The 27452-nt window shown below is 38.5% G+C and overlaps 1 protein-coding gene across 2 annotated transcripts; it reads left to right on the forward strand.

Annotated features, from left to right (window-relative positions):
- Positions 1–27045, forward strand: LOC131230800 (uncharacterized). 2 transcript variants are annotated; one of them, XM_058226791.1, is made up of 9 exons: positions 1–66; positions 142–236; positions 6409–6521; positions 10601–10672; positions 17357–17392; positions 19446–19491; positions 19843–19930; positions 20098–20155; positions 26826–27045. In XM_058226791.1, exons 2-9 carry the CDS (start codon positions 158–160, stop codon positions 26874–26876), a joined length of 543 nt encoding a protein of 180 aa, XP_058082774.1. In that variant the 5' UTR covers positions 1–66; positions 142–157; the 3' UTR covers positions 26877–27045. The 2 variants fall into 2 exon arrangements, with proteins under 2 accessions (XP_058082774.1, XP_058082772.1); XM_058226789.1 differs by lacking the exons at positions 1–66; positions 142–236; positions 6409–6521 and adding an exon at positions 7885–8285.
- Positions 27046–27452: the final 407 nt, after the last annotated feature.

Raw genomic sequence — 27452 nt, forward strand, 5'->3', positions numbered from 1 at the left:
GGTGTGAGGTACACCAGCCAATCCGCTTCCTTCAGATTCCACCGTGAGAGAGCGAGAGAGAGAGACGTCAATACAGCAGCTATATAGCTGGTGTGAGGTACACCAGCCAATCCGCTTCCTTCAGATTCCACCGTGAGAGAGCGAGAGCGAGAGAGAGATGGGGTGGATCGGCGAAACCATGGACTCCATCCGCTCTCTACAGATTCGACAAGTCCTAACCCAGGCCGTCCGCCTCGGTAGGCAATGACTCCCTTTTCTTTTTCGACTTAAAAAACTCTTTTCTAATTTGTTTTCTTTTTTTCAAAAAATTATTTTCAGTTTATAATGCTCAGATCATGAATGATAGCTCCTTCTTTTCTGTCTCTTTCTCTATCTATTATGGGAAGGATTCTTGTATTTTCCTCCTTACTGCGGAGGAAATGCTCTTTTGAATGACTGCTCTACTGTTTTAAGTAATGAAGTCGGTGGGGATCGTGTGAAGTTTATGGCTTTTTTTTTTTTTTTTTTTGTTTAAAATAATTTTAATTTTAGTTGTTCTCATGGTTACTTCAGGAGCGGAGGAAATTATAATTTGGATATTTGGGGATTTATAATTGTTGTATGATTCTTGGAAACCATAGGTAGTGAGCTAGCTTAGTTCATATCATCATCTTATGCTTTCTCCCAACAATTTGGGGTTGGCTTTGAAATAGATTGGTAGAAGTTCTATGATTGGCTATCACCGGACATGGGTCTTCCTTTTTTAGCAAGGCTTTTGGAACTAGCCATAGAGAGAGACTGGCATAGACACCAATCATCCGATATTGAACACGATCAATCATTACATGCAAACCCCAAAGGTTAAGCAAGCAAGCCAGTGCTGAGTGATAGTTGAGTGCATAAAATGTTAGGGGGACCAAACCACCGATACGTCGTCGGGCCCCACTCTACACCTTGCATGATTATTGGCCACCATCAACATAGGGGAATTTTCTGGAAGCGGACTGCATGGTGTGCCACACAACACTGACCTTGGTGGTGTGTTGATGTCACTAAGTTCCGTGGTCCCCACCATGTTGTATGTGTTATATCCAAACCATTCATCCATTTGATGAGTTTATTTTAGGACATGAGTCCAAAAATAAGGCAGATCCAAAACTGGACCACTAATACATGGGCATTTTCACACTAGGCTTGAGTGGGGTGGCTTGTGGGATGCAGGGGCACACTCAGGGTGGGCAGGCCGTGTGAGGCGGGCTCCACCCATGTGAGGCAGGTGGCTTGTGTGATGCGGAACCCATGTGATGTGGGGTCCACGAGGGGGGTTTGGCCGAAGATCTAACCTATGGGATGTGGGGCCTGGGCTATGAGATAAGGGGATCGATTCGCCACGCTCTATTAATTCGAGCTTTTAGAGTAAGTGGCTAGTTATCCTGCATCAACCACACTACAAAAAGCAGTGGAGACAATGATGCTCACCATTGAAAACTTATTGGGGGCCACAAAAGTTTTGGATGAAGCTGATATATGTTTTTTTCCCGTTCATCCAGGTTTGTGTGACCTTATGAATAAGTTAAATGGCAAATAAAAATCATTGTGAGCCCTAAGAAGGTTACAATAGTAGGCATTGTTATCCCCATTACTTTCTGTGGTGGGGTCCACTTGAGCTTTGGATCTGCCTCAGTTTTGGGCGCATCTCCTAAAGTGATCTCATCAAATGGATGGATGGTGTGGATGTAACACATACATCATGGTGAGACCTATAGAACTTTGTGGTGTGGATGTAACACGCCACCGAGGTCGGTAGTGTGTGGCACACAATGCAATCTGCTTCCGAATTTTGTTGTAGTTAACACAACTAATGTTTTTAACTATTAAATAAAATCTGAAAAAAGGAGAACTAAACCTGTTGTGGCTATATTGAGAGGTGGGTATAAGTTCCCCAATTCTCAACAAAGTCCAAGCTCTCTTGCTTGCCTATATTGACATTCTCCTAAAAGTTGGCCGATTCTATTAGTGCTATCACTTGATGAATCCACAAGAGGGCATGCCCTCCCAACATGGTCCCAACTCCCAATCAAACATTGGAGAAGGGCACTAGTACTCCAGGAACTGCAAACTCCTTGTTGAGTGATCTAACATGAATAGCCTTGATAGACTCCCTCTCTTAGACCACTAAGCTTGGTTATAAAGAATCCTTCCAGCCAATAATGGCGGGTGGCCTATGCTCTTTTAAGGGTTCCAAATATTGCCTTTTGCACTTTGGTACCGCACATTATTTTCCAAGGCCCTAGATCCATTCCCCTTCTGGGGATGGTTGGGAAACTTCAGTCTAGATGCACATCTCCACTCTTGTCTAGCTTGAAAGAAATTCTTCAGCTGTCACCATCCCCGAACCTTAAAGAAAAGATCAAAGTAATCAGCCATTATGCACCATGCAATGGCTGTTATGTCCCTATAATGGTCAAAATCTTTTTAAGAAAAAAAAGTACTAGCCCATTACAGCCTATAACAGCCCATTATAGGCCTATAATGCTGCCCCCCCCCCCCCCTTTTGTCCAAGCTGGGCGTTTTGGTCCTATATTTCTAATACCTTGCTTATTATCAATTATTCTCGTTAGGATATGTGCTAGCGTTGTAATATGCGATTACATGTGCCATTTGGAGAGCATGGAGTACATGTCCCCAATGTTCGAAATATCGATACTATCGGCCGATATTATCATTATCGCACCCCTGCGAGACGAAACCCTCCCGATAACCCCTGGAGGATACCAAAAAATCCAAAATCCAGATATCGGCCGATATATCGTCGATATCGCACGATATATCATCGATATCACCACAACCGACCATTAAAAGCTGTCGTATATGTGAAGAATCATTAAAAAAAAAATCAGAAAAAAAAGAGAAATCGGAGAGTACCTGTAGGCCGCAACGAAGATCGGTGATCGGAGGTGGGAATTTTTCGAAGATTCTGGCGAAAAATCAGGCCGGATTGAGGAAACCTCGCCGCGAACATCGCTCCGGAACGCATGCTTTCGTGCGTGAAGGAGAGGGAATGCAAAGGAGAGGGGTGCGGATGGGTGAAAATGGAGCGCGCGGATAGGTTAAAATGAAATGGTGACGCGTATTGAGTTATTCGGTACACTATCATCGTACTGAGTAAACTCTGTTGGGCCCACTGTGAATTCATGTGGTTTATCCACACCGTCCATACGTTTTTCCAGATCATTTTATGGGTTGAGCCCGAAACTGAAGTATATCAAAAGCTCAAGTAGACCATACCAAAGGAAATAGTGGAAGTATTGATTTCCATCGTTGAAACATTTCTAAGGCCCCCGGTGATGTTTATTTGTCATCCAAACTGTTCATAAGATCACGCAGGCATGGATGAATAGAAAACACAAATATCATCTTGATCTAAAACTTCTGTGGGCCCCGAGAAGTTTTCAACGGTAGACTTCAATTCACACTATTTCACGTGGTGTGGTCCACTTAAAATTTGGATATGATTAAATTTTGGTTTAAAGCCATAAAATTATATGATAAAGCTGATGTACAGAGTTGATACAGTGCATGAATGACAGTGGGACCCACATAACTTGGTGACGCAATGTGCCCAGTCAATGACGGGCGTGGGATTGCGTACTAAGCGTAGCACGCTCTTACCTTACTGAGTAAACTCTGTTGGGCCCACCGTGATTGTATTTGGTTTATCCACACCGTCCATCCGTTTTTACTGATCATTTTAGGTGTTGAGCCCAAAATTAAACCATATCCACAACTCAAGTGGCCCACATTATAGGAAACAATGTTGAATGAGCATTGACCATTAAAAACGTTTTGGGAGCCATAAGAGCCTTGGATCAACCTGATATTTATTTCTTGCCTTCATATGGGTCTTTAGGACCCAATCGACAGATGATGTCAAATAAACAGTACAATGGGCCTTAAGAGGATTTTAATGGTGGATATCCAATCATTATTGTTTTCCTGTGGTGTGGTCCACCTATGATTTACACCCCTATAATTTTTTGTATCAATCCTAAAATGATCCGTAAAAATGGATGAACGGAATGGATGAAACAAATACATTATGGTGGGGCCAACAGAGCACCAACCAACATTTAATGCTTTGTGCATTTTAACGCAACCATGCTTATTATTTGGTGTGGTCCACTTGAGCGTTGGATCTGCCTCATTTTTGCGCTCGTGCCTTAAGATAATCTGAGAAAAGGGATTGACGGCTTGGATGTATAGATACATCATGGTGGGCCCGCCCACAGAACGTCCCGTTCGGAGCTAGGGACGGGCGAGGCTAGTACGCAATCCGCATCCGGACGCGGAAGATAGGTTGCGTGGCCAGACTGGCTACTGAAGTGACGCACCAAGTTCTGTGGGGCACACCATGATTAATGTGTTATATCTACACCGTCTATACATTTGCCTATATCATTTTAAGGCATGAGACAAAGAATGAGTCAGATCCAAATCTGGAGTGGACCCCACCACAGAAAACAGTGGGGAGAGGGACGCCCACTGTTGAAACCTTCCTAAGGTCCACTATGATGTTTATCTGAGATCCAACCTGTTTATAAGTTAAGACAGACATGAAAGAAGGGAAAAAACAAATTTCAGCTTGATTGAAAACTTTTGTGGCCCTTAGAAATTTTTAATGGTGGGCGTCCCTTCTCCACTGTTTTTTGTGGTGGGGTCCACTCGAGCTTTGGATCTGATTCATTCTTTTTCTCATGGCCAAAATGATATCTCCAAATGGATGGACGGTGTGGATACAACACACATCATGGTGGGCCCTATAGAACTTGGTGACGTCACTTCAGGGTCCACCATGTCATTTATTTTCCATCTGATATGCTGCAAATGTAAAATCCACCGTTCATCCGGTGATCCGTACATACAAAAGCTGCCTGATTAAAAAACTATGGTATGCCACACTAATGGGAGGAATGTAAAACTGCTTCCAAATTGAGATGGAGATGATGATTACGAGCCACCACACAACTTTATGTGGGTCTAGACCACAACTAGTCCCCATTATTAATATGTATATTTCTCAAAATTTACTTCTTTAGTTCTTCTTTTGCTTTTCAATGAATTCGTTGTGTTTTCATACATGACTATGATATATTTATAAATATTATGCATCCAATTTAAATATAATTGCATTAATTAGTTCAGTTAAACATCGCATAGCTTAGGACCCTATACAAAGGAAACTTATTATGTGCATATTTTTTTGAGATGTTATAATTTAAAAGTGTGTATTAAGGGCTTTTTTAACAATCCCCAGAGTTTCATTAAAAATTTCAACCATTTCCTCAAGGTTTCCCCATGTTTCCCAAAAAGTGCGATAAATTATGCGATACAAATGATATATCCCGTGCGATAACCGATACGTATCTGTATCCCAAGGGTGCGATACATAGTGCGATACCGATATTTCGAACACTACATGTCCCAATGCGGTTTTTGGACTGTTGGACTTTATGCGGTTGCGTAATGAAGCATGTGACCGCATACGCCATCACTATGCAATTATGCATAATGTCCTGGAGGGGCTTAATTTTTTTTGCTTCACTCTCCCTCTCCTTCTTCCAATAAATAGGCATTCCCACCCCCATTTTCCTTACTCTAGTACTCTCTTACTCTCTACCTCTCACTCTAATACTCTCATTCTCCCAATGTCTCCTAACTCTTACTCTCTCTCTCTCACTGTAATACTCTCTCTCTCTCTCTCTCTCTCTCTCTCTCTATTCTCTCTCTCTATTCTCTCTTAAATCTCTTACTCTTAAATTTCCATGCTGTTTTTTTTTTTTTTTTTCGCATTTTTTAGTACATGCATTCATTTGAGTACTTGTTAGTTGACTTGTAGTCTAATAGTCTAATAGATGTAAATAGAACAAAATTTTAATGAAATCAGTAATAAAACTATATAAAAAATACACTTATAGTATTTTTACATATCTTTTCATATAAATATATATTAAATTTTTTTCCCAATTTTCCTTCCCCCCCCCCTTTTTTTTGCAGTTTTTTTTTTTTTTTTTTTTCCAAAAGTAAAAAAAGTGATCGTGTATGCGATTATGCGATTGCATATGCGTGCAGCCCCCTCGGTCCGCATGTGATTGCTTCTGCCATTTGACAACACTGATATGCACAAATTCAAATGGGCAGCTTGGCATTTTCATTTACTTATACTGTGACACCATGCTTTGACTTCTTCTTTTTCCCCCTTTGCATTCTTAATTTGATATGTTCATTTTTGTGTCTTTTATGGAATTCTCTATAAACAGCATTGTTTCTCCAAGCAAGTTTTTTGTTTTGATGAATAATGAACCTTTGCTACTCTATTGTTTAATTGATCAGTTTTACATGTGGAAATTTCTATGTCATATTATGTTGCAGGCATGATTGTCACATTGGCACTGATAACATGGAAGGGATTAATGTGTATTACTGGGATTGAATTACCTGTCACCGTTGTTGTTTCTGAAAGCATGGAACCCGGCGTTAAGAGGGTGAGCCCATTTAGTGAATGAGCTTGTAGATGGTTTCAGATCAAGCAATTTGACTGCATTTTTCTGTTCACCTTTAGTTCCTTATTATTGCTGTTTCTTTGAAACTTTAAATTTATAATTGTTATACCTATTTTCATTTGAAGAAATGTTGCAAGCAACTTATATAGTTCTCTTTCTTGTTTATTGCAGAGTTAGGGAACTTCTAAATACAATGTTTTATAACTTGCAAATTGGAATTGATCTGGTTATCATCCCTTGTGTACTAGTGCAGAGGATATCTTTGCACAGGAGCATCTCTCACCACTGCAAAATAATTTATTCAACCATTAATTTTCTTTCTTCAATCAGTCCTAGATCGGTCCAACTCTTAGATCAGTCCTAGATGAATCAAATCTATCCATAATATGCTACTGAGTAGCGCCAACTATATCTAATAGCCTAAAAGCAGCATGTTTGGATGAAACAATCAGCCCCCAAAATAATCTGAGAATGAGCCTAAGAATAGCATGTGGAGATCTAGAAAGTCATCCTCCAAAACCATTTTGGGTATAAAAATTTCCCAAAATCTGCAACTATATTCTTTGAAAAATGGCAGCTGCATCAGCTTGCGGCGGGCCTTTGGCCTACATCACATAACCGATACGTATCTGTATCCCAAGGGTGCGATACATAGTGCGATACCGATATTTCGAACACTACATGTCCCAATGCGGTTTTTGGACTGTTGGACTTTATGCGGTTGCGTAATGAAGCATGTGACCGCATACGCCATCACTATGCAATTATGCATAATGTCCTGGAGGGGCTTAATTTTTTTTGCTTCACTCTCCCTCTCCTTCTTCCAATAAATAGGCATTCCCACCCCCATTTTCCTTACTCTAGTACTCTCTTACTCTCTACCTCTCACTCTAATACTCTCATTCTCCCAATGTCTCCTAACTCTTACTCTCTCTCTCTCACTGTAATACTCTCTCTCTCTCTCTCTCTCTCTCTCTCTCTATTCTCTCTCTCTATTCTCTCTTAAATCTCTTACTCTTAAATTTCCATGCTGTTTTTTTTTTTTTTTTTCGCATTTTTTAGTACATGCATTCATTTGAGTACTTGTTAGTTGACTTGTAGTCTAATAGTCTAATAGATGTAAATAGAACAAAATTTTAATGAAATCAGTAATAAAACTATATAAAAAATACACTTATAGTATTTTTACATATCTTTTCATATAAATATATATTAAATTTTTTTCCCAATTTTCCTAGATCGGTCCAACCTCTTGTTTTGCATTTTTTTGTTCCAAAAGTAAAAAAAGTTTTGGGGCTGTGTGATTGTGTATGCAATTGCATATATGCACAGCCCCCCTCGGGCCGCATGGGATTGCTTATGCCATTTGACAACACTGATATGCACAAATTCAAATGGGCAGCTTGGCATTTTCATTTACTTATACTGTGACACCATGCTTTGACTTCTTCTTTTTCCCCCTTTGCATTCTTAATTTGATATGTTCATTTTTGTGTCTTTTATGGAATTCTCTATAAACAGCATTGTTTCTCCAAGCAAGTTTTTTGTTTTGATGAATAATGAACCTTTGCTACTCTATTGTTTAATTGATCAGTTTTACATGTGGAAATTTCTATGTCATATTATGTTGCAGGCATGATTGTCACATTGGCACTGATAACATGGAAGGGATTAATGTGTATTACTGGGATTGAATTACCTGTCACCGTTGTTGTTTCTGAAAGCATGGAACCCGGCGTTAAGAGGGTGAGCCCATTTAGTGAATGAGCTTGTAGATGGTTTCAGATCAAGCAATTTGACTGCATTTTTCTGTTCACCTTTAGTTCCTTATTATTGCTGTTTCTTTGAAACTTTAAATTTATAATTGTTATACCTATTTTCATTTGAAGAAATGTTGCAAGCAACTTATATAGTTCTCTTTCTTGTTTATTGCAGAGTTAGGGAACTTCTAAATACAATGTTTTATAACTTGCAAATTGGAATTGATCTGGTTATCATCCCTTGTGTACTAGTGCAGAGGATATCTTTGCACAGGAGCATCTCTCACCACTGCAAAATAATTTATTCAACCATTAATTTTCTTTCTTCAATCAGTCCTAGATCGGTCCAACTCTTAGATCAGTCCTAGATGAATCAAATCTATCCATAATATGCTACTGAGTAGCGCCAACTATATCTAATAGCCTAAAAGCAGCATGTTTGGATGAAACAATCAGCCCCCAAAATAATCTGAGAATGAGCCTAAGAATAGCATGTGGAGATCTAGAAAGTCATCCTCCAAAACCATTTTGGGTATAAAAATTTCCCAAAATCTGCAACTATATTCTTTGAAAAATGGCAGCTGCATCAGCTTGCGGCGGGCCTTTGGCCTACATCACATCCCAACCCTTCTCCTTCAAAAAAGAAAAAAAGGAGGAGAGAATCACATCCCCACCCTTACTACCACGAAAAGAAAATCGTGTGTGTGCATGTGTCTTGTTAATAAAAGAATAGGTTTTTCATGAAATGGAAATTGCTTGTGTGTGCGTGCACACGTCTTTTTTGTTAATAAAAACTACTCTTTTTTTAAAAAAAGTAGAAATTGCTTTTGTTTATTCTATTAATGTTCTAAAAAAGTTCATTTATTCCAAGAAATGCATATTCTGGCCTTTCGATTCTATTTTTTATTGCTTCTGCAAAAGAGGGTATGCATTTTTTGGAAAGTGGTCTCTACAACCATTTTGGGTACAAAATTTTCCAAAACATTTTCCCTCAATTTGTGTGTGATTTGTTAGATGCCGTATTGAATAATTTGTAATAGCATAGTAAGGCATTTTGCCTATGTGCTTAAGCCATCACCTAGGTGATTGCTAGGCTAAAGCTGCTCAGGATACATGGGTCTAGCTAGGTGATCAAGATTTTAGGCAGCATCCCGTGACCTAGGTGTAAATCACCATCTTTTTTTTCTTTTTTTTTTGGGTCAAAGAAAACAAGAAAACTCATTCCTCTCTTTCCAAGACAGAGAATGAGTTGGGACTTCTCTTGCTATCACCATTCCAAATGCCAAATTGCATCACACAACCATGGACGGGTGAAGATATTGCTTTCTAATTTATGGTGTAAGGTAGATGGTCTATTTGAAGTTTAAGATGTAAGACAGGTAAGCAAGCCTGCATGTTTAGTTAATTAGTTCCGTAGTACTATCGTACATAAGTGAGACTCAAACCTAATATCTCAATGTTGAAACGCATCCCATCTACAATGAACCCAAGGTACTATTGTTTTTATGTTTCATTGTTTTCTCATTAACTATTTCCTTTGTGCATAAAATTAGATTTTTTGTGGTCAAATTTGTCCGTCCCATGTTGACTGGTGACTCTCTAGCATATGCGTTCTGGTGAGAATGGTAGCACAAACCCAAATTACTATTGTTTTTATGTTTCTTAGTTTTCACATAGACTTTTTCCTATGTACATAAAATTAGATTTTCTTTGGTCAAATTTCTCCGCTGCATGTCAACTGGTGACTCTCTGGCATGCTGTGTGCTAGTGGGAATGGTATGCTAGCATTAGGAATCAACTTGTCTAGATGAGTTGTGATTTTAACCGTCAATGTCATGATGTTTGGGCTTTATATGCAAGTTGTTTACCTAATGTTACAAGTGCTAGATGTCAAATAGTTTCAGCTGATCGTTTGTACAAAAACAATAAATTTTTCGGTAATGATTTTTAGCTTCAATATTTATACCTATAGATATTTCTTAAGGAATTTTTTGTCATTCCACCCATTTATTGAATGACTGAGTGGATGGAATGTCTACAATCTGTAGAAACATGTCCTTTGGCCTAAATAATCATAATTTTGAAGGGATAAAAATCATTCTATTTATGAAATAGCTCTTTGTTGAAAGCTTTTGGAGTCCGTTCATGGGGTTTGAATAGTAGGTAGTTATCAATCATAGTACCTATTGAAAAATTAATGCATTTTGGTGTATGTACTGGCACTTGAATTATATTATTTTGATTTCTTTTATTAATGTTATTGCATCTTTCATGTAGACTGTAACATTGGTTGTGTTGCAGGGTGATATATTGTTCGTCCACATGAGCAAGGATCCTATTCGTGCTGGGGAAATTGTCATATTTAATGTTGATGTATGTCTTTTCTTGCTACTTAAGATATTGGTTCATATTTGATGGCCTTTTGCTTGTTTTCATGTGATTTCGATGGATGCGGATTGTGTCCTACCCCGCCTGTCTCTAGCCACGAATGAGCAGTTCTATGGGCGGGCCCACCGTGATGTATCTGTTTATCCACACCGTCCATCCCTTCTCTCAGATTATTTTAAGGTATGTGCACAAAAACAAGGCAGATGCAACGCTCAAGTGGACCACATCAAATAATAAGCAACTTGCATTTAATGCAACCCAAGCTTATTGTTTGGTGTGGTCCACTTGAGCGTTGGATCTGCCTCATTTTCGTGCTCATACCTTACATCACAGTGGGCCCGCCCACAGAACTGCCCATTCGTGGCCATAGACGTGCTGGGGTAGGACACAATCCGCGTCCAATTTTGATGCTTATCATTAAATCTATGCTCACATTCATGATAATATTTTAATGTTAGTATGCTTAGAAATGCAATTTCAAACTTCCTTTTCATTCTCTAATATTGATGCAAATGACTCCAGTAACTTTTTCGAGTTGTAAACTTGTAACAACAATGAGACTGTTTCGGTTGTCATGTCTAAGATTAAGTTGATGCTGATAGGGATTTTGGATATCTTTTACATATAGGATAGATGTTTTTCTGGAACATAATTTTGTTGTAAAAGGACTTGCATGGTGGAAGATACCTTTTTGTAGCAATATTCGTTCTGTGCGATTCTCTTGTAGCTCAATTTGGACTGAATTTTATCATAGAACCTATCTTCACAGAACCTTCTCCAATCTTCATTGCACATGATCGAACCATCTCAATATGCTCTTCATCACTTTATCTCTCCCTGTGATGACTCCCATGTTTCTTCAGATGGCCTTATTCTTAACTCCATCATTACTAGTATTCCTACACATCCATCTCATTGTCCTCATCTTTGTAGCACTGAACATTGTTCATGTTGCCTTCTAATTGCCCAATACTACGCCCCATAGCATAGTATGTCGAATATAAGCATATAAGTTTTCGAATTTTTTTTAGCATAATAGGTTGAATAGTTGTCTTTTAAAAAATTTCCTATGGTTTTTAAGCACATGATGATGACACAACCCTTTAAAGGCACGTATCCATTTCATCCACCAAGCTCTTTCGGTAAGAGCCCTTAAGGATTGTATTTTTATTTTCTCTTCCTTGCATTCTTTCCCTGCCTAAGGTTTTGCCTTCGCATGCATTTTAATAAATTTTGTCATCCTTAAAAAAAATGGGTCATTACCAAATCCGCCTGTAGAGATCTATTTAAAAAATGGGTAGGGTTCGCACCTAATTGGGTGCTTGGTTAAGTTTACTATTAATAGAAATTAATAAATGTTTCTTCTCTTAGTTGATATTGCCTTCTCAATAGGAGGGAATTTATTAGGTTTCAACACTCTCCTCTCAATGTGAGGGGATTTATTAGGGTTCAAGACTCTCTCTCTTCTTAATGGGAGGGGATTTATTAGGGTTTGTTTGGATGGCTGTTTCACTTTTTGCTCTCATTGTGAGGGAATTTATTAGGGCTTGAGTCTCTCTTCTTATGAGAAGGGATTTATTAGAGATAGGTTTGGATTGGTGTTTACTGCAATGTAGTTAAATTCGCTAGGCCCACCCCAATTGTACTTGCCCTTGGAGCGCCCGAAATGCCCAAGCGCACCCCTGGAGTTTCTAGGCACACTTTAAAAAATATATATAATAGACATTAATATTTACATTCATTATATAATAGATATTAATATATACAAATTTATAGATATACATAGATATATTGATTATCTCGTGATTAAACTCATGAACCATACTATGAACCATACTATAAAACCTTGGGAGAGTATTTGAGCAATGATTAAGGCATGAGATGAATGTATCAAGCAATCAATTTGTTTTTTCATTGCAGGAAGGTCTACCATTAAAGCTATTTCCTTAGGGCATGTTTGGATGGGCAGATTGGAAGGGATTGGATGGTATTAGGATGGATGGCAGCAATTTCAAGGTGACGATGGCTGTGTCAGTGGATTGGTGCCAATCCCATGGGATTGGTATATCCCATGGCCTAATATGTGGCATGTTTGGACAGGTGGACTAAAGTTGGGATTGCTTGGGATTGCAAAATGTGGGCGTGTTTGGCCGGGCATGGGATTGCATGCAATCCCATGGATTGAATCCAAAGGCTGAAAACGGTGGGCATTCACATGGAGAGAGACCCGAATCCGAGACAACTGTTTTACCGAGAGTCGGCCCATTGTGTTGTCTGTGTGAAATCTATCCGTTCATCAGGTCTGCACTTCAATATTAGGCCCAGGGCCAAATTAAGCTAGATGGAGAAGCTAGGTGGGCCACACCATCAGAACAATGGAGATGAGAAGCCGACCACAGGTTTGTGTGTCGGTTCACCATGAACGGTTATCTTTCATTAGATCCATTCGTTGTGTTGCTCAAATGGACGAAAGGAAGATTAAACGAAAAAAAATCAGTCTGATCCAGAACTTAGGTGGGCCACGGTCTGGGAACAATCTTATATTGGCCCCATCGGTATGGCCCATCTTGATTTGTATGACAATGAAAATTAAGGAATACCACCTAATGGATTGTGTGGATTCCACGCATACAAAATAGTTGCCCGAACCTTGGGTGTTTTTTGCGCAGGTGTTATAGGCGATTCGGGTCCGAGAGAGAGAGAAGGGATGTGTATAAGGAAAACATCAGCTCCGAATGGGTTTTTGAAGAGAGACCCATAGAGCTTGGGTGATTTACGCGCTACGTATAATAGGTGTTGTTGCTGATTCAGGTCCCAGAGAAGAGAAAGAGAAGGGGTGTGTATAAGGAAAAAAATCAGCTCGAAATGGGGAGAGAGAGAGAGAGAGAGAGAGAGAGAGAGAGACCTGCATACGGACTAGGGATTTCGCAATCCAGCAGAAATTCTCCTGGATCTAGCGATACCTCCCATCTGTCTTCAATCCCTCGCCGCCCAAACAGACCTGCATATGGACGGATGGGATTCAGAAACCCTATCCCACCTACTCCAGCGTAAGAAGCCCGTCCAAACACGCCCTTAGAAAATTGATGGAGACATATAAGCAACTCCCCACCACAAATTTCGCCTTCTTAGTTGGTTGGAAGTATGTAAACCCTATACTAAGGGAGGTGTTGGTATTAAGACTTTGTCTAATGTTAACTCAACACTTTGGGGATGTGGCTTTAGTGCTTTGGAACAGAGATCAACAGTAGGTGGAGGGAGTCCTTAGCTGCTAAATATGGTGTCAACGAGGGTGGTTGGTTCACTAAATCCACCTCCCTTTATAAAGCCTCCAACATCTAGAGAGCCATTACAACATTAGGGTGCCCTTTCTTTAAGGTGTTACTTTTAGCATGGATAATGGTAAGAGGATTAAATTATGGGTGGATAAATAGATTTTAGATAGACCCCTTGTTGCTGTCTATCCCGACCTAGCTGGGATCTCCACAAACCTTTTTTCTTCATGGAATGATTATTTCTCTCCTGTTGGAACATGAGATTGGTGCCCTCCATGCAGAAGAGCCCTTACAATATCAGAATCAAAGATCTCCTCCTCCTTCAAGGGATTTAGCTTTCTCCTGAGTCAGATGACAACCTCTCCTGGTCGTTCTCTTCTTTTGGGGTTTTCACAACCATGTCTTCTACATTGGCTCTTCCTTGAATCAAGCTGTGTACTTCGTTCTTTTGGTACTATCAAGCCCCCTCAAAGGTTGCAACTTTTATTTGGCTTTTGGGCAGAGGGAGAGTACTCACAATAGATAACTGCAAAGGCAAGAGATGATCCTTCTTAACATTTGCTTTCTGTGCAATAATGATGCAGAGTCCATCCTGCACCTTTTCTTCCACTGCCGTTACACTAAAGAAATCTGGGCATTCGGAAGAGAGATAAAGTGTCATTAGATTTTGGTTTCAAAGAAGAGGAATCGGTAGATGACATGATCACTTGATGAGAGGTAAAGAGTATATTAGAGATTCTAACTCTAGTCTACTTCAAAGTTCTCAAGTCTAAATGTTTAATAGAAGAGAGAGAGAGAGAGAGAGAGAGAGAGAGAGAGAGAGAGAGAGAGTACTTTCTAATCACTTATAGTTACTTAGTGCTAGTCCAATGTTGTCAAATCGCCTAAGCAATTGTATGCGACCCATACTGTGTGACTGCTTATGTGATTGTATAAGCAATTGCACAACAATTTTTATTTTTTTTTTGAATTTTCTTTTTAACTAAAAAATGAAAAGAATCGAAAAAATGGGAAAAATCTATTTTTTTTCCATAAAGACTTAACTACTCTAATTTGGTTTTATTTTTCCTTTTCAAATTTCAAACTAATTTGTGTACTATTACTATACTGTCTAAGCTATAATAACTAATAACTAAGTTAAACCAAACCATAAGAAGTAAAAAACTAAAAATTAACAAAAACTCAACAACTTATTAATAAAATTTTAATACTTTTATTGATAAACAAAATCTACAAAGTACAAACTACTAATCTACTACAGTCTATATACATTGTTTCCTCTCCCATTGTGGCACATCATCACCACCATCATCGTCAGAGTTATCTCATTCTTCAATGTACGCTTCATATTCTTTTGTTTCTTTATCATCTGTCCGCACAAGTTGTTCATCCATATTTAATGGTCAAGCATCTTTTTCTTATATCAATATCATTTTCTTGACTTTGACTACTAGTAGTCGTCGTGTTACTACTCGCCCCTCCAGCTCCTCTTTTCCGCCATTGAGAACCTTTGACAAGTGTCGATCTATAAGCGGCTCATTCGACTTGGGCCTATGTAAGAGACTCGCCGGCAAAGATTGGATCATCTGTCTCCACAAGTCACTCAATATCTGCCTCCAAATCATCTAGGTTGATAGGATTATAGAACCCAGGCTTTTCTCGCATTTTCCCGCAACTTCTGGTTATACTGGATGAAGACCAGGTCGTTGAGTTTTTTTTTTTTCGAGACCATTTCTTTTTTTGGTGTGAATTTACATAACATTTAGAATATGAATTAGCAATTTAACATTGAAATTTAAACCTGAAAGTGAAATATAGAACTTTAAGTTGTAAAACTTACTGACTTGAATGTACTCTAGTTGCGCTCGCAATTGCTCGAAGAACATGTAAGGCCAAGAATTCTCATGGCTAACTTTTGTAGTGTCGGATCCCTCCTAGTCAAGTCAGCTCCATACATAGATTGTTCTCTGACTAGTGACTCCCGAAGCAGACTAGATGCAATTAGACTACTATTAGAAATTAATGAATCGATCCTCCCCTCCAGAAGAGGCATCTTAAAAGAGGTCCCCAATTTACCACCCACACTTGGAACCGCCAAATTCAAGCGGCGCCCTAGTGATCCCATTGGATGCCACTTGCGATCAACAGAACTATTCACCCTTTCAAGAGCCCAACAACCTTTGAGCAGTGGATTGGAGGCACACCAACGAGTAGAATGAAATCGCTCACCGACAGCTCCTCTGTCCTTTGCTATTAGATGGTCCGCCCTTACTCAATTCCTCATCAAATTGGGAATTGCGGGCAGTAACAAGGCACATTAATTGCGTAGATTTACATCGAGCAAATTGTGTAAAATGATTATAGAACACTAGTATGTTGTGCAAATAAGTTTAAGTTTGACACTTTCTTACTTAGATTTCTTACATTATAAGTTGTAAAACTTTGTAGAATTGCATACTTTTATGCCCAATAACAATCTCTCTCGACCAAATCCCTATACTCTTCATGTAGAAGTTCAGCTCCCAAGAAATTTTATCCTATTTGTCCTTTTTTAGAACCATTCTTTCTAAAGTGTTAAGAAATCCGATCATATGCAACGCCGCTGCCACGGTCCAATCGGTAGATGCAAAGAATACGGTCGGGTTAAGGATATAGACAACCGAATACAATGGGGATGACATTTGATTGCTCCATCTAGCGTCTATAATATTTAGCATGGGTTGGCAATCACGTTCTTTATAGTTGAAGTGTTTCATGATTTTGTTTCTAGCCCTCTCCATTGCATCGTAGATATAGCCCATGGGTGGCTTTTCATCACCGTCCACGAATCGCAACATACTTACTAAGGGTTCCGATGATTTTAAGTTTTGGAGTAAGGCTCTAGAGTCTAAAGCCTTACTCCAAACCTTCAATTTAGCAATTTTCCTCTTTCAAGTCTCATTGACTAACAGCATATCATCCGCAAGAAAACCAGAAAAATTCTTGACTCGATTTAGTAGAGTTCTTAACAAGGTGGGTGTTTTGAGTTCTCGAGAGAAACTAGATAAACATGATTGACTCAAAATGAAATCAAGGCAACTTGACTTGGTGGAGAAGTTTTCAAATTATGATATGCACCACACTTATCAAATATAAATGTAGTTGAGGCATTTGTTTTGCTAAGGTCCACATAACCTAGTTGTTTTCTTTTCTCCAAGTGTTTGTATTCTTCTTGTTCTCCTGAAAGGTGTTTAATGAATTTTGTAATAATTTGTGATATTTCTTTCCCCTTTTGTTGAGTGTCTTGGATGAATGGTTGGTGTTGTTTCTTTTCATTTATTACTTTTGTGGATGCTATAAATATCTTACGAATTGTTTTGCTAGTGTATCTTATCCTTTCAATGCTGTGTTTTAGGGGCGTGAGATTCCAATTGTCCATCGAGTAATTAAGGTAACTACTTTGGATTCATTTCTTCTCATCCATTCTTGTTGCCACAATTTGGTATCTTTATCTTCCGTATCTATTTGCACAATGAATATGATGGAAGGTGAGGGTAATTATGTTGTTTGTTGGCTTCTCTCTATTTTTCATTTTGATGTTTGTGGATTTCAGTAGACAATCATTTTGCACATTTCTGAAACAAAGGAATTGACACCAATCACTGGTAGTAAAATGCTGGGCATGATGACTAGTGTTCCCACTAGTTACCAGTACAAGGAAGGATATAACTACAACGCCTTTGACTAAGATCGTGAAAGGTGATGTGAGGTGCAATGCAACTATCTTGTAAGTTAGTGGCCGCAAGCCTCAAGGTTGAAGCACCAGTGTCATGGTTTGATTACTAACGAATTAAGCTTTTAAAAGAAGTTGAGAAAATTGATAAAGGTTATCCCAGATGCCCAAAAATTGTTTTAGACCATATTTCCTCGACATTTGACATATTTTGACCATCAATGGGACTACAAAAGATATTTCCAACTTGATGTGAAATTCGAACTGAATATTCATAACCAAAAGCAACAATCCGAGAATGAGAAATTATGATAGCCTTGTCTTATGCACCTCATCTGAAAATAAAGTTTTTGAGGCTAAGTGATGTCATCAAAGCGTTCACGTGTTGGACACTTTAAGTGAGGTTCCTAAACATATTCTCCATAAGTTTGCCTTTCATACTTATTTGTTTTTGATGTTTTTTGTTTTTTAAGTTTCTTCTGTCAACCTGGAGATTTATCACTTCTAGTCCTCAAGCTTGCTTCAACTCTTTTGTTGTGGAGGAAAGTTTTCATGAGGGCTCCTCACACTCTACATTCTGTTTATTTTTCATTATGGGACCATGACCCATACAAGCTTTGTTTATCTTTTTTTCTTTATTATTATTATTATTATTATTATTGTTCTCTTGTTGGCATCACTGTTTTAAAATCCGGAACTTGACCCATTTTATTGGATGGTTGGTTCCAACTGCTGGTCCAACCTGGTAGACCTGTTTACCAAGAAATCTGTTTCATTGAACATAATATAGTAGAAAAATTAACAGCTAATCTGCTGTTAGCCTGGTGGTTAAGGTGGTTGGTTTTCAAGCAGAAGTTGCAGGTTTGAGCTCTGAAAGATATAATTGCGCGTGATGTCCCCATCAGTCCAACGAAATATCTGGTCAAACCATTCAAGACGGTCAAGTTCAGTTACTCTAGTCTTTTGGGGCTCAAATACAATGAGCAAGGTGAAAACAAACCTAGAGACAAATGATTATGATTTCTAATGGGGCAAAAGAAGTTTTAGTAGATGGTGGAAGCTGACAAGATAAAAAAGTCGGCATGGCTGATCAAACCTATTAAATGATTGGTCAAAGCTGATTGAACGAACTGAGATGGAATTGATTGGGTCAAGAGGCAACAAAGGCACAATCTAGAAAATCCAGGGTTGAAAATGATCGCTAACATCATGTTTCTAATACTTACCAGGAGGCATAAGTATGAGCTCAGTAGGCTTTGGATGACTTCTTGCTCCTTTTGAAGGCCCTTTAAAGATTCTTCGAACTTTTCTCTTTAGGGTTTTTGGCGACTGTTTCTACAAATATCTGAGATTTCATCATTTTGGGCCTCAAATGAAGCTTAAGATTTAGTGACAAAAACAATGCAGGTTGTATAGTTTTTAATTAGGTTTTCTAGGGACTAGCAGTTATCATTGGTGTTTGGTTTATAGCCAATGTCTGGGATTAGTTGTAGGGTTCATGTTTGGTATAAAAACTATATCAAATTATTATAGGGGGGAGGTTTGTTTATTGACTAATGAAAACTTAGGTTCATTTGCTCGAAGGTGAACAAAACTACTTTTTGTTGCTTGCATCTCTTCTTGTGCATGGGTTTTAGTTACGGCAGATAATTTTGAAGAAGAAAAGGAAAAGAACTCTGGCTGATTGAACTTTTAAGACTATGTTTTCCTATGCGTCAATAGTCTCAATACTGTTGGTTATTGGTTCCTAAGAATCTGTGTTTTATTGCAGGTTCATGAACGACAAGATACTGGGGAGGTTGATGTTCTCACCAAAGGTACCAAATATTTGGAATCTGGATAAATTTATATTAGATGATGATCGCTGATATCATAAGTAGTAATTTGTTATCCTAGATGATCTTGACAAGGGAATCATTTGCATACTGCATTTAGAGATTGTAAACTATATTTAATGTTCCTTATGTTTGCCCTTCCCCAATACAATCTGACATCTTGTTTTCGTCCCTTTAAGATGCTTCCTTTCATTCTGATTAAGTAAGTTTACTCAGCTTGTTCATGGTTTGTATAATTGCAGTTTTTTTTAACCATCATTTATTTATTTTTGGAGCAGTGAACATCTTACTGATTTACTTCTTTCCACTTTCTTTATTTTGTTCCTATTTCAGGAGATAATAATTTGGTTGATGACACATTTTTATATGCACATGGCCGGCTCTGGCTTCAACGGCATCATATTAGAGGAAGGGCCGTTGGGTAAGTAGCTCAGCTTTCAACTTCATGTTTGCATTGATGTGATATTGCTCGCAAAAAGGATCACCAGTTTACCACGATCTGGTTATAGCCCATACCTGGCTGGGGTATTCTTTTGCATTTGCTTTAATTTCACTGTTATAGTGCTCACTTTTGGTAATTCCTGACAGGTTTTTACCATATGTTGGCTGGGCGACAATTATCATGACCGAAAAGCCTATAATCATGGTTTGCTTTTTTGAGACTTTTAATATATTATAATATTGTCGAGAATATGATTTTATGCAATAAAATTATTATTATTTCATTCGCATTCCATGAAAAAAATAGTCTCATAAACTCCATTTTCAATTGTCCATTTTTTAACACACTATGGTTTTGTATCTTGTGTATAATGAATTTGCAAACCATTTTTTAAAAACTCAACTAGTTGACTCATGAATCACTATGTCTACTCAGATCAGCATTAAAATGGTCTGATTTCATCTATGACTCTGCACGTCATGTGACTTGTTTGATTCTTTCTGAACTTTCCTAAGTTTTGCACTAACTTGGTGGACCAGCCCAAGTTGTGTATGTTGGATAAGTGCGTGTTTGGATTTGTTGCAATTGAAGAAATTTTCAATTTCAATTTCGAACAATAGTCTCCTGCTCATTAGATGAGCTGTTAGAGAATGCAGTGTCTGTGAGTGATCCAGAGTTCAATCCCTGGTAGTGTTACCTTAAAAAAAAATAAAAATAAAAAAAAATCCACTTTTGCTTCTTTTTGTCCAATTTAGGTGGAAAATGGCCTTTTCAATTTTCGTTTTGAAACCTAAAAAGTACAACTTTCTCACTTGAGAGGAAAATTCATTTCCCTTCTCCTTCCCCATCTCATCCTCTATCCTTCACCATTTAGATCATTGTAATCATGTGGGGTCAATCCCACTACCAGTGTTTCCGCTAATTTTCCTAGAAATGTTATTTTCAAAGAAATCAAGTTTCCTCCTTTTTCAATTTCAACAAATCCAAACCGGCTGTAAAAGTACACACTGGCGTTATGAACCCATTACAATCTACCTGATGATGGAACCTTACCACCAGAGCAACTTGGTTCTATTAAAAAAGAAGAAGAAGAAGATATACATGGCCAATCCTATTAAAAAAGAAGAAGAAGAAGATATACCTGGCCAAAAAAATTGCTTCTGGAATATGGCTTTGCTGAAAGACGCAAGCTTCATGGTATTAAAAAACAGTTGCTGATAATGGTAACTGTGTGCACCATTACACGATTGGAGCCGTAATACCCGTTACGGGAAAAAAAAAGGCCTTTAACGGTCTGTAACGGCCTTTACCCTTGTAAGCTGTAACGGACCATTTTGGGATGAGTTAAAATTTTTTCCTTAAATTTCTTTATGGAAATAGTATAAATGATTAGAGATATGCATTAGTGGAATGAATCCCGTGGATTTTATGAATCTTGAGCCATTCAAGTGTACTCAAATCGAGCCAAAACTATTCATCTATTTTTTTTTTCTCCCCCTTTCATTTCTCTCCAAATGTCTTGAGGAAAATGGTGTATAATGATTAGGGAGATGCAGTAGTGGAATGAATCCCATGGATTGCATGAATTTCGGGCTATTTGCCTTCCACTTGAATGTACCCAAATCGAGCCAACGCTATCCATCTGAATTGTATTTTTATTTTTATTTTTCCTTAAATTTCTTGAGGGCAATGGTGTATAATGATTAGGGATATACGTAAGTGGGATGATTTCCACTTATTTAGAATATTAAACATAGGATTTTTATAGTCAATTAGGTAAATAGAACTCAGGCAGCCCGAGACAACATTCTTACCAAAGAATGGCCAGTTACACCATCATATACATGATGAAACCTAGAAAATAATACTTATTTGGTATCCTCCTTAATTTTTTTTCCCCTGAAAATTTCAACTATTCTTTCATATTTGTTTTCTTAAAAAAAGTTTGACCTTTACAAGGCTGTACCGGCCATTATGGCCTGTGTCATTTCAACCATTAAGGCTGGCCATTAGAGCCATTGTTACTATTATTGAATACCTTGGTGAGCCTGCCATTTCTAACATCTCCACCTTGCATATCGATAATGTGTAAGATGATTGGTACTGTTGATCTAGCTGGGTACTTTATAGATGGGTTAAAATCTAAAAATCATAGACAATAAATCCTGGCAATTGCATAGGAATAATTGAGTGAAAAAAAGAGCAATGTCCCACATTTAGTTATTGAATTTTGCAACCGTTGGAGGGTATGCTTTTTCTACAAATGTTTAGGTTGTTTCACACTGACATGATAACCTTGTACATCAGTGCTTCCTAACACCCTTGGTGTGTATCCTGATGTGCCAATTTGTGCAAGTGGAGCCCACGTTTGATCACCTAGAGGTGTTGTTTTGATGATCCCCATCATGGATAGGGGATACCGGAAAATGAAAGCTCCCATATGGGAAGATCTTAACCCTTCAGTGACGGTCCTAAAAGAAATGGCTATGGAGAAAATATAGTAATTGCCTAGAATAGAGGCTAAAGGCTGGATGCCTAGGATCTTAGATTTTGGTAGACCTGTGGGTACATAGTCAATAGTACATTTATAAAATATGGGCTCCGATTCATTAGGAATGTATAATTTCTCAAGCAATTGTGTCGTCATCCACCATGCTCTCTAGCCACTGTATCTTTCATATGATTTTAGTGCTTTTAAGACTATTTAAATTTCTAATTTTGCATAAAATAATACATGGCTTTATCTTTTCTAAAATTTATCCTATTTTACTTTTTATTAGTTTTTAGTTAAACCTGGTCAAAATTGCAAGACTAGGCCAGTTCACCAGGTCAATTCATCCAAGTCTTAACCTGTTAGTCGACTGAGCTGAGTTTGAGTTCCTGGTTTTGCAAGGTGTTGCAAACTCGGTCTAGAAGTAGATGTCCTAATTCCTGGTAAAGGGTCAGTTGGGAAATTAGGCACTCCGATAAGGCGATTATTGTGATGATGAATGGAATCTGTTGCCTAGGATTTCAACCCAGAACTTGTTGGATGGGGTAGAGAAGTCCCCTGTCGGCTGTTGTCGTAGCCAAAAAGAGTACTCCAAAAATTTTCTTGCATTTTTTGTTGTTGCATGCAGCTCTCCTCATGCATGCATTTAAATTCTGAGAAAAAAGCCTTTTCCGTGCAGACATGTAGCACTCAATAACAACATGAAATGTTGACTATATCCTTCAGAAGAATATGAAATTAACTGCCTTACCTGTGTGGCATTGAAAGATTACTTGCTTTTCCAAGTAGACTTCGATATTCTGATTTTGTATTTTCATAAAATTGCTAGTGGTAGGGCGAGATGTAATTGGATCAACAGTTTAATTGTGGAAGGAGAAAGGGCTATGGATAAGCAAAAAGTTTGTGATGAGATTGTGAATTTCTACAAAATTCTGTTATCTAGTAACAACTAGCCAAGTTCGGGCTTGGACAATCTAGACTTCCTTGGTCTATCTAGCATGGAAGCTGATTCTCTCAATATGCTGATATCGGAGGAAGAAATTAAAGCGGTGGCTGATTCTTTGGGTAGGGATGAGGTTTCGGATTACCTTAAAATTTTTTGGCATGTGATTAAAGAAAATGTTATAGTTTTTATTGCTGAGTTTTCATGGGGCCTCTTTGATGGCAATCATCTTGAAGGTTGGAGTAGTGGAATGTCTAAAAAGATTTTAGACCCGTTAGCATTACTAGGGGCTCCTATAAAATCCTCGCCAAATTATTGCCTAAGATTTCGAAGAGTGCTTTCGAACGTCATTTCTGAAAATTAGGGAGCTTTCGTTGTAGGGAAGACAAATTTTGCATCGCGCTTCAATCACCCATGAGTGTATTGATTCAAGGTATAGAGAAGGCAAAAGCAAAATTGTTTGTAATCTGTACTTGCAAAAGGCATATAATCATGTGAATTGGGACTTCCTTGATTATATCTTGTGCATATTAAGATGCAGGTAGAAATCGAGAGGATGGGTTTGGGCTTGTGTTGGTTTGGCAGTTTTCTCTAATTTGGTTAATGGGTCGCCGATAGGCTTTTCAAAGCCTCGAGGGGAGTTAGACAAGGTGACCCTCTATCTCTATACCTCTTTGTGATTGTAGTGGAGGCTCTTAGCAAGATGCTTCATGAAGGCGAGGAGGTTGGTTTAATCAATGGCTTTAGGGTTGCAGATGCAGAAGTTAGAGTAAGTCATCTTCAATACGTGGATGACACTTTGCTTCTATGGCGATGCGGATGTGGTGAAGGTTGATAACCTGCTGAAGATAGTGACTTATTTTGAGTTGGTCTCGGGGCTAAAGATTAATGTTAACAAAAGAGAAATATTGGGGTGGGTTTATTCCCTTCTAGGTATCTAGGTTTACCGTTGTGTATTGGGAAGCCGACTAAACACTTACGGGGACAAGCTTGTAGAGAGAATTGAAAGAAAGCTTCTGAGTTGGAAATGCTAGCACTTTATCTTTGGGAGGTTGTCTCACCCTTATCAAAGCAGCCTTTTCTAATACGCCGTTGTATTTTGTCCCTTTTCGAATGTCTAAAGTTGGTTTTGGACATGTTTGAAAAGTTAAGAAGAGATTTTCCATGGAGGGGAGGATATATAACATAAACATCTGACAATCACACGATTGCTTGTAAACAATTTTGTGGAAGTTTAAACAATTTTAGAACTAGGACAATGCAAAATTCGCCTTTTGTCAGTAGCTCTTAATAGTTGTGTGAAGATGCAATGTGGATGTTGACAATAGTCATGTAAGTTGTATAATCAATCATGTGTTGGTGGTTGCATGCTATTTTGAACTGCCAACCACTTGAGCACAACCTTTCATGTGTGTGGGTGCTTTGTGCTTAGTGGTTTGTTAACAAATATCCCTTTCATGATCCAAAATTGCTTTCTCGCCCTTGGGGTCATGCACATAATAGTTGGACTAGCATCAATACTTTGTGGGAATGTGTTACAATGTTAGTGGTGTCAGTGCTAACCTTTGCCTTGAAAATATTTTCAGCATTGACAATATCACCTGATATATTAATGCAGAGGCATTTTCACACCGGGCTTGAGTGGGTTAGCCTGTGGGATGCAGGGACACTCTCGGGGTGGGCGGCCCATGTGAGGCGGTAGCCATGTGATGTGGGGCCTACGAGGGGGGTTCGGCCCAAGGCCTAACCCATGTGATGTGGGGCCTGGGCTATGAGATAAAGGGATTAATTCGCCATGCTCTATCAGTTCAAACTTTTAGAACAAATGGTTAATTATCTTACATTAAAGTGGTATCAGAGTGAGAGGTCTTATGTTCAAGACTCCTCACCCGGGGTGATTAATGTAGGGGCATTTTCACATCGGGCTTGAGTGAGGTAGCATATGGGATGCAGGTACACACTCGGGGCGGGTGGCTCGTGTGAGGTGGTACCCATGTGATGTGGGGCCCACGAGGGGGATTCAACTGAGGTCTTAACCCATGCGATGTGGGGCATGGGCTATGAGATAAAAGAGATTAATTTGCCATGCTCTATTAGTTCGAGCTTTTAGAACAAATGGTTAATTGTCCTGCATCATATATCCCACAATATATCTTGTATCCCACCCCTATGATACAAACGCACAGGTGGTGCTAATATAGCTCACCAACCTATTCAATCCGGTGGGCATTTTTAATTTTTGATTTATTTGTTTTTGTTATACCTATAACATGTTAAATCAATGTTAAATGGTTACAAATTCATGATTCTTCATGTTTTGTATGAAAAATTATGAATTTGGGAGTTTCGATTTTGAGATTTGGGGGAGATGGGCCAAGTTACAGAAAATTGGAAAAATTCGAAATTGTCCAATTCTTGCAAATTGGTTGCTATCTATGTCCAAATACAAAATCAAACATGTATGTAACATGATCTAGTGATTCTTGGTAATTTTGGAATTTTTTGAAATTTTTTTTTTTTAATTAAAAAATAATTATTTTTTATTTTTTGAAATTCTACTTCGATCAATAGTCAACATTTCAAAATATTCAGGAGTGTTTGATGAAATTATATTATATGCCCTCTAGTTTTGGGATTTAGGGTAACAACTAATTTGTGGAAAATTGGGAAAAATTCAAAAAATTTCTCAAATTGGAGAGGATGAGTACCACTCTTATGTTAGAGCGTATCTTCATTGGTATCATTCTACTATGAATTGGGCATAGCGTTGTTGGTTTGTGGAGCAACAATATTATGCCCCATCAATAGCGTATCTTCATTGGTATCATTCTACTATGAATTGGGCATAGTATTGTTGGTTTGTGGAGCAACAATATTATGCCCCGTTAATAGCGATACATTACACAATACAACCGATATATCCCATGCCATAACTGATATGTATCTGTATTCCAAGGGTGTGATACATTACGCGATAACGATATGGAAACTATTGTGCCACGATCAATTCCAAGAGCCCCCAGGGAAAAGAGGAAGGTTGATGTCTGGTTGGCAGCTGATCGTTCGTAAAACTTATGCCAATCTACCCTTTAAAAGGCAACACCAAATCTGCTGGGAGATCTGCCGGGAGAAAGGCTGAGATGGATGTATGTTGTGAAATTCCTTCAAATATGTTTTTCAGCTGTTCGATAAAGGGTATGTCTCACTGATAAAATAAAAAAGAAAACAAAAGAAAAAAGAAGTTAAAAGAGGCCTGTCCGTTGAGTAGTGTATTGATCTTGATATTCTTTCTTGCAGTTTGCTTGTTGGTGCCTTAGGGCTAAGATGGATGTATGATGTGAAATTCCTTTAAATATGTTTCTCACTGTTTGATACAAGGGGCCTGTCGTAAAAGATGCCGAGCAGTGTTTTAATCTTGATGCTTGCTTTCTTTCTTGCAGTACTTGCTCATTGGTGCCATCGGGTTGCAGGTCATAACTAAAAAGGAGTAGAAATATGTTAGGACTCCATTTCAAGGTCTGGTTAACCACACTCGTAAGCATTTAATGCAGCCAGTGGGTACTGTTAGGACTCCATTTTTTTCTCCTTCCATCCTCTGTAAACTGAATTGAAATGTTAGTTTTGAAAGATAAATTTAGTTAACTAATTTCCGTGGGTTAAGACTCTCTCTCTCTGCGTCTATATATATATATATATATATATATATATAGAAGAATGCTCACCTGCGCACCTTCTTACATGAGCACCCATGGCCCATCAGAGTTTTGTATCGGGCTGAAAGTTGGGCTTATGAGGTTTCAAGGGGTGTCGCATCACGTTGACCGTTTAGATCTTGTGCCTAAGACACGTGTGCAAAGGTGTGCATGGGTGCTCACGAAAGGTGCGTCGGTGAGCATTCCTCTCTCTCTCTCTCTCTCTCTCTCTCTCTCTCTCCACACACACACACACACACACACACACACAACCTCATGGGAACTTTCCATGAGGTCGATCTGTGTGGGCCCCACCATGATGTGTATCGAACATCAACATGGTGCATTTGATGGGTCCCCTTTAGGTTATGGGAT

This window comes from Magnolia sinica, chromosome 17 (genome assembly GCF_029962835.1).
Source record: "Magnolia sinica isolate HGM2019 chromosome 17, MsV1, whole genome shotgun sequence".
NCBI lineage: Eukaryota > Viridiplantae > Streptophyta > Magnoliopsida > Magnoliales > Magnoliaceae > Magnolia > Magnolia sinica.

What these genes read in the sequence shown, in the direction of transcription:
- LOC131230800 (XM_058226791.1), top strand. Translation starts at nt 158, where the DNA reads ATGGGGTGGATCGGCGAAACCATGGACTCCATCCGCTCTCTACAGATT. An exon ending in TGGAACCCGGCGTTAAGAGG is followed by an intron (nt 6,522 to 10,600) that starts GTGAGCCCATTT and finishes GTTGTGTTGCAG; the next exon opens with GGTGATATATTGTTCGTCCA. An exon ending in TTGTCATATTTAATGTTGAT is followed by an intron (nt 10,673 to 17,356) that starts GTATGTCTTTTC and finishes GCTGTGTTTTAG; the next exon opens with GGGCGTGAGATTCCAATTGT.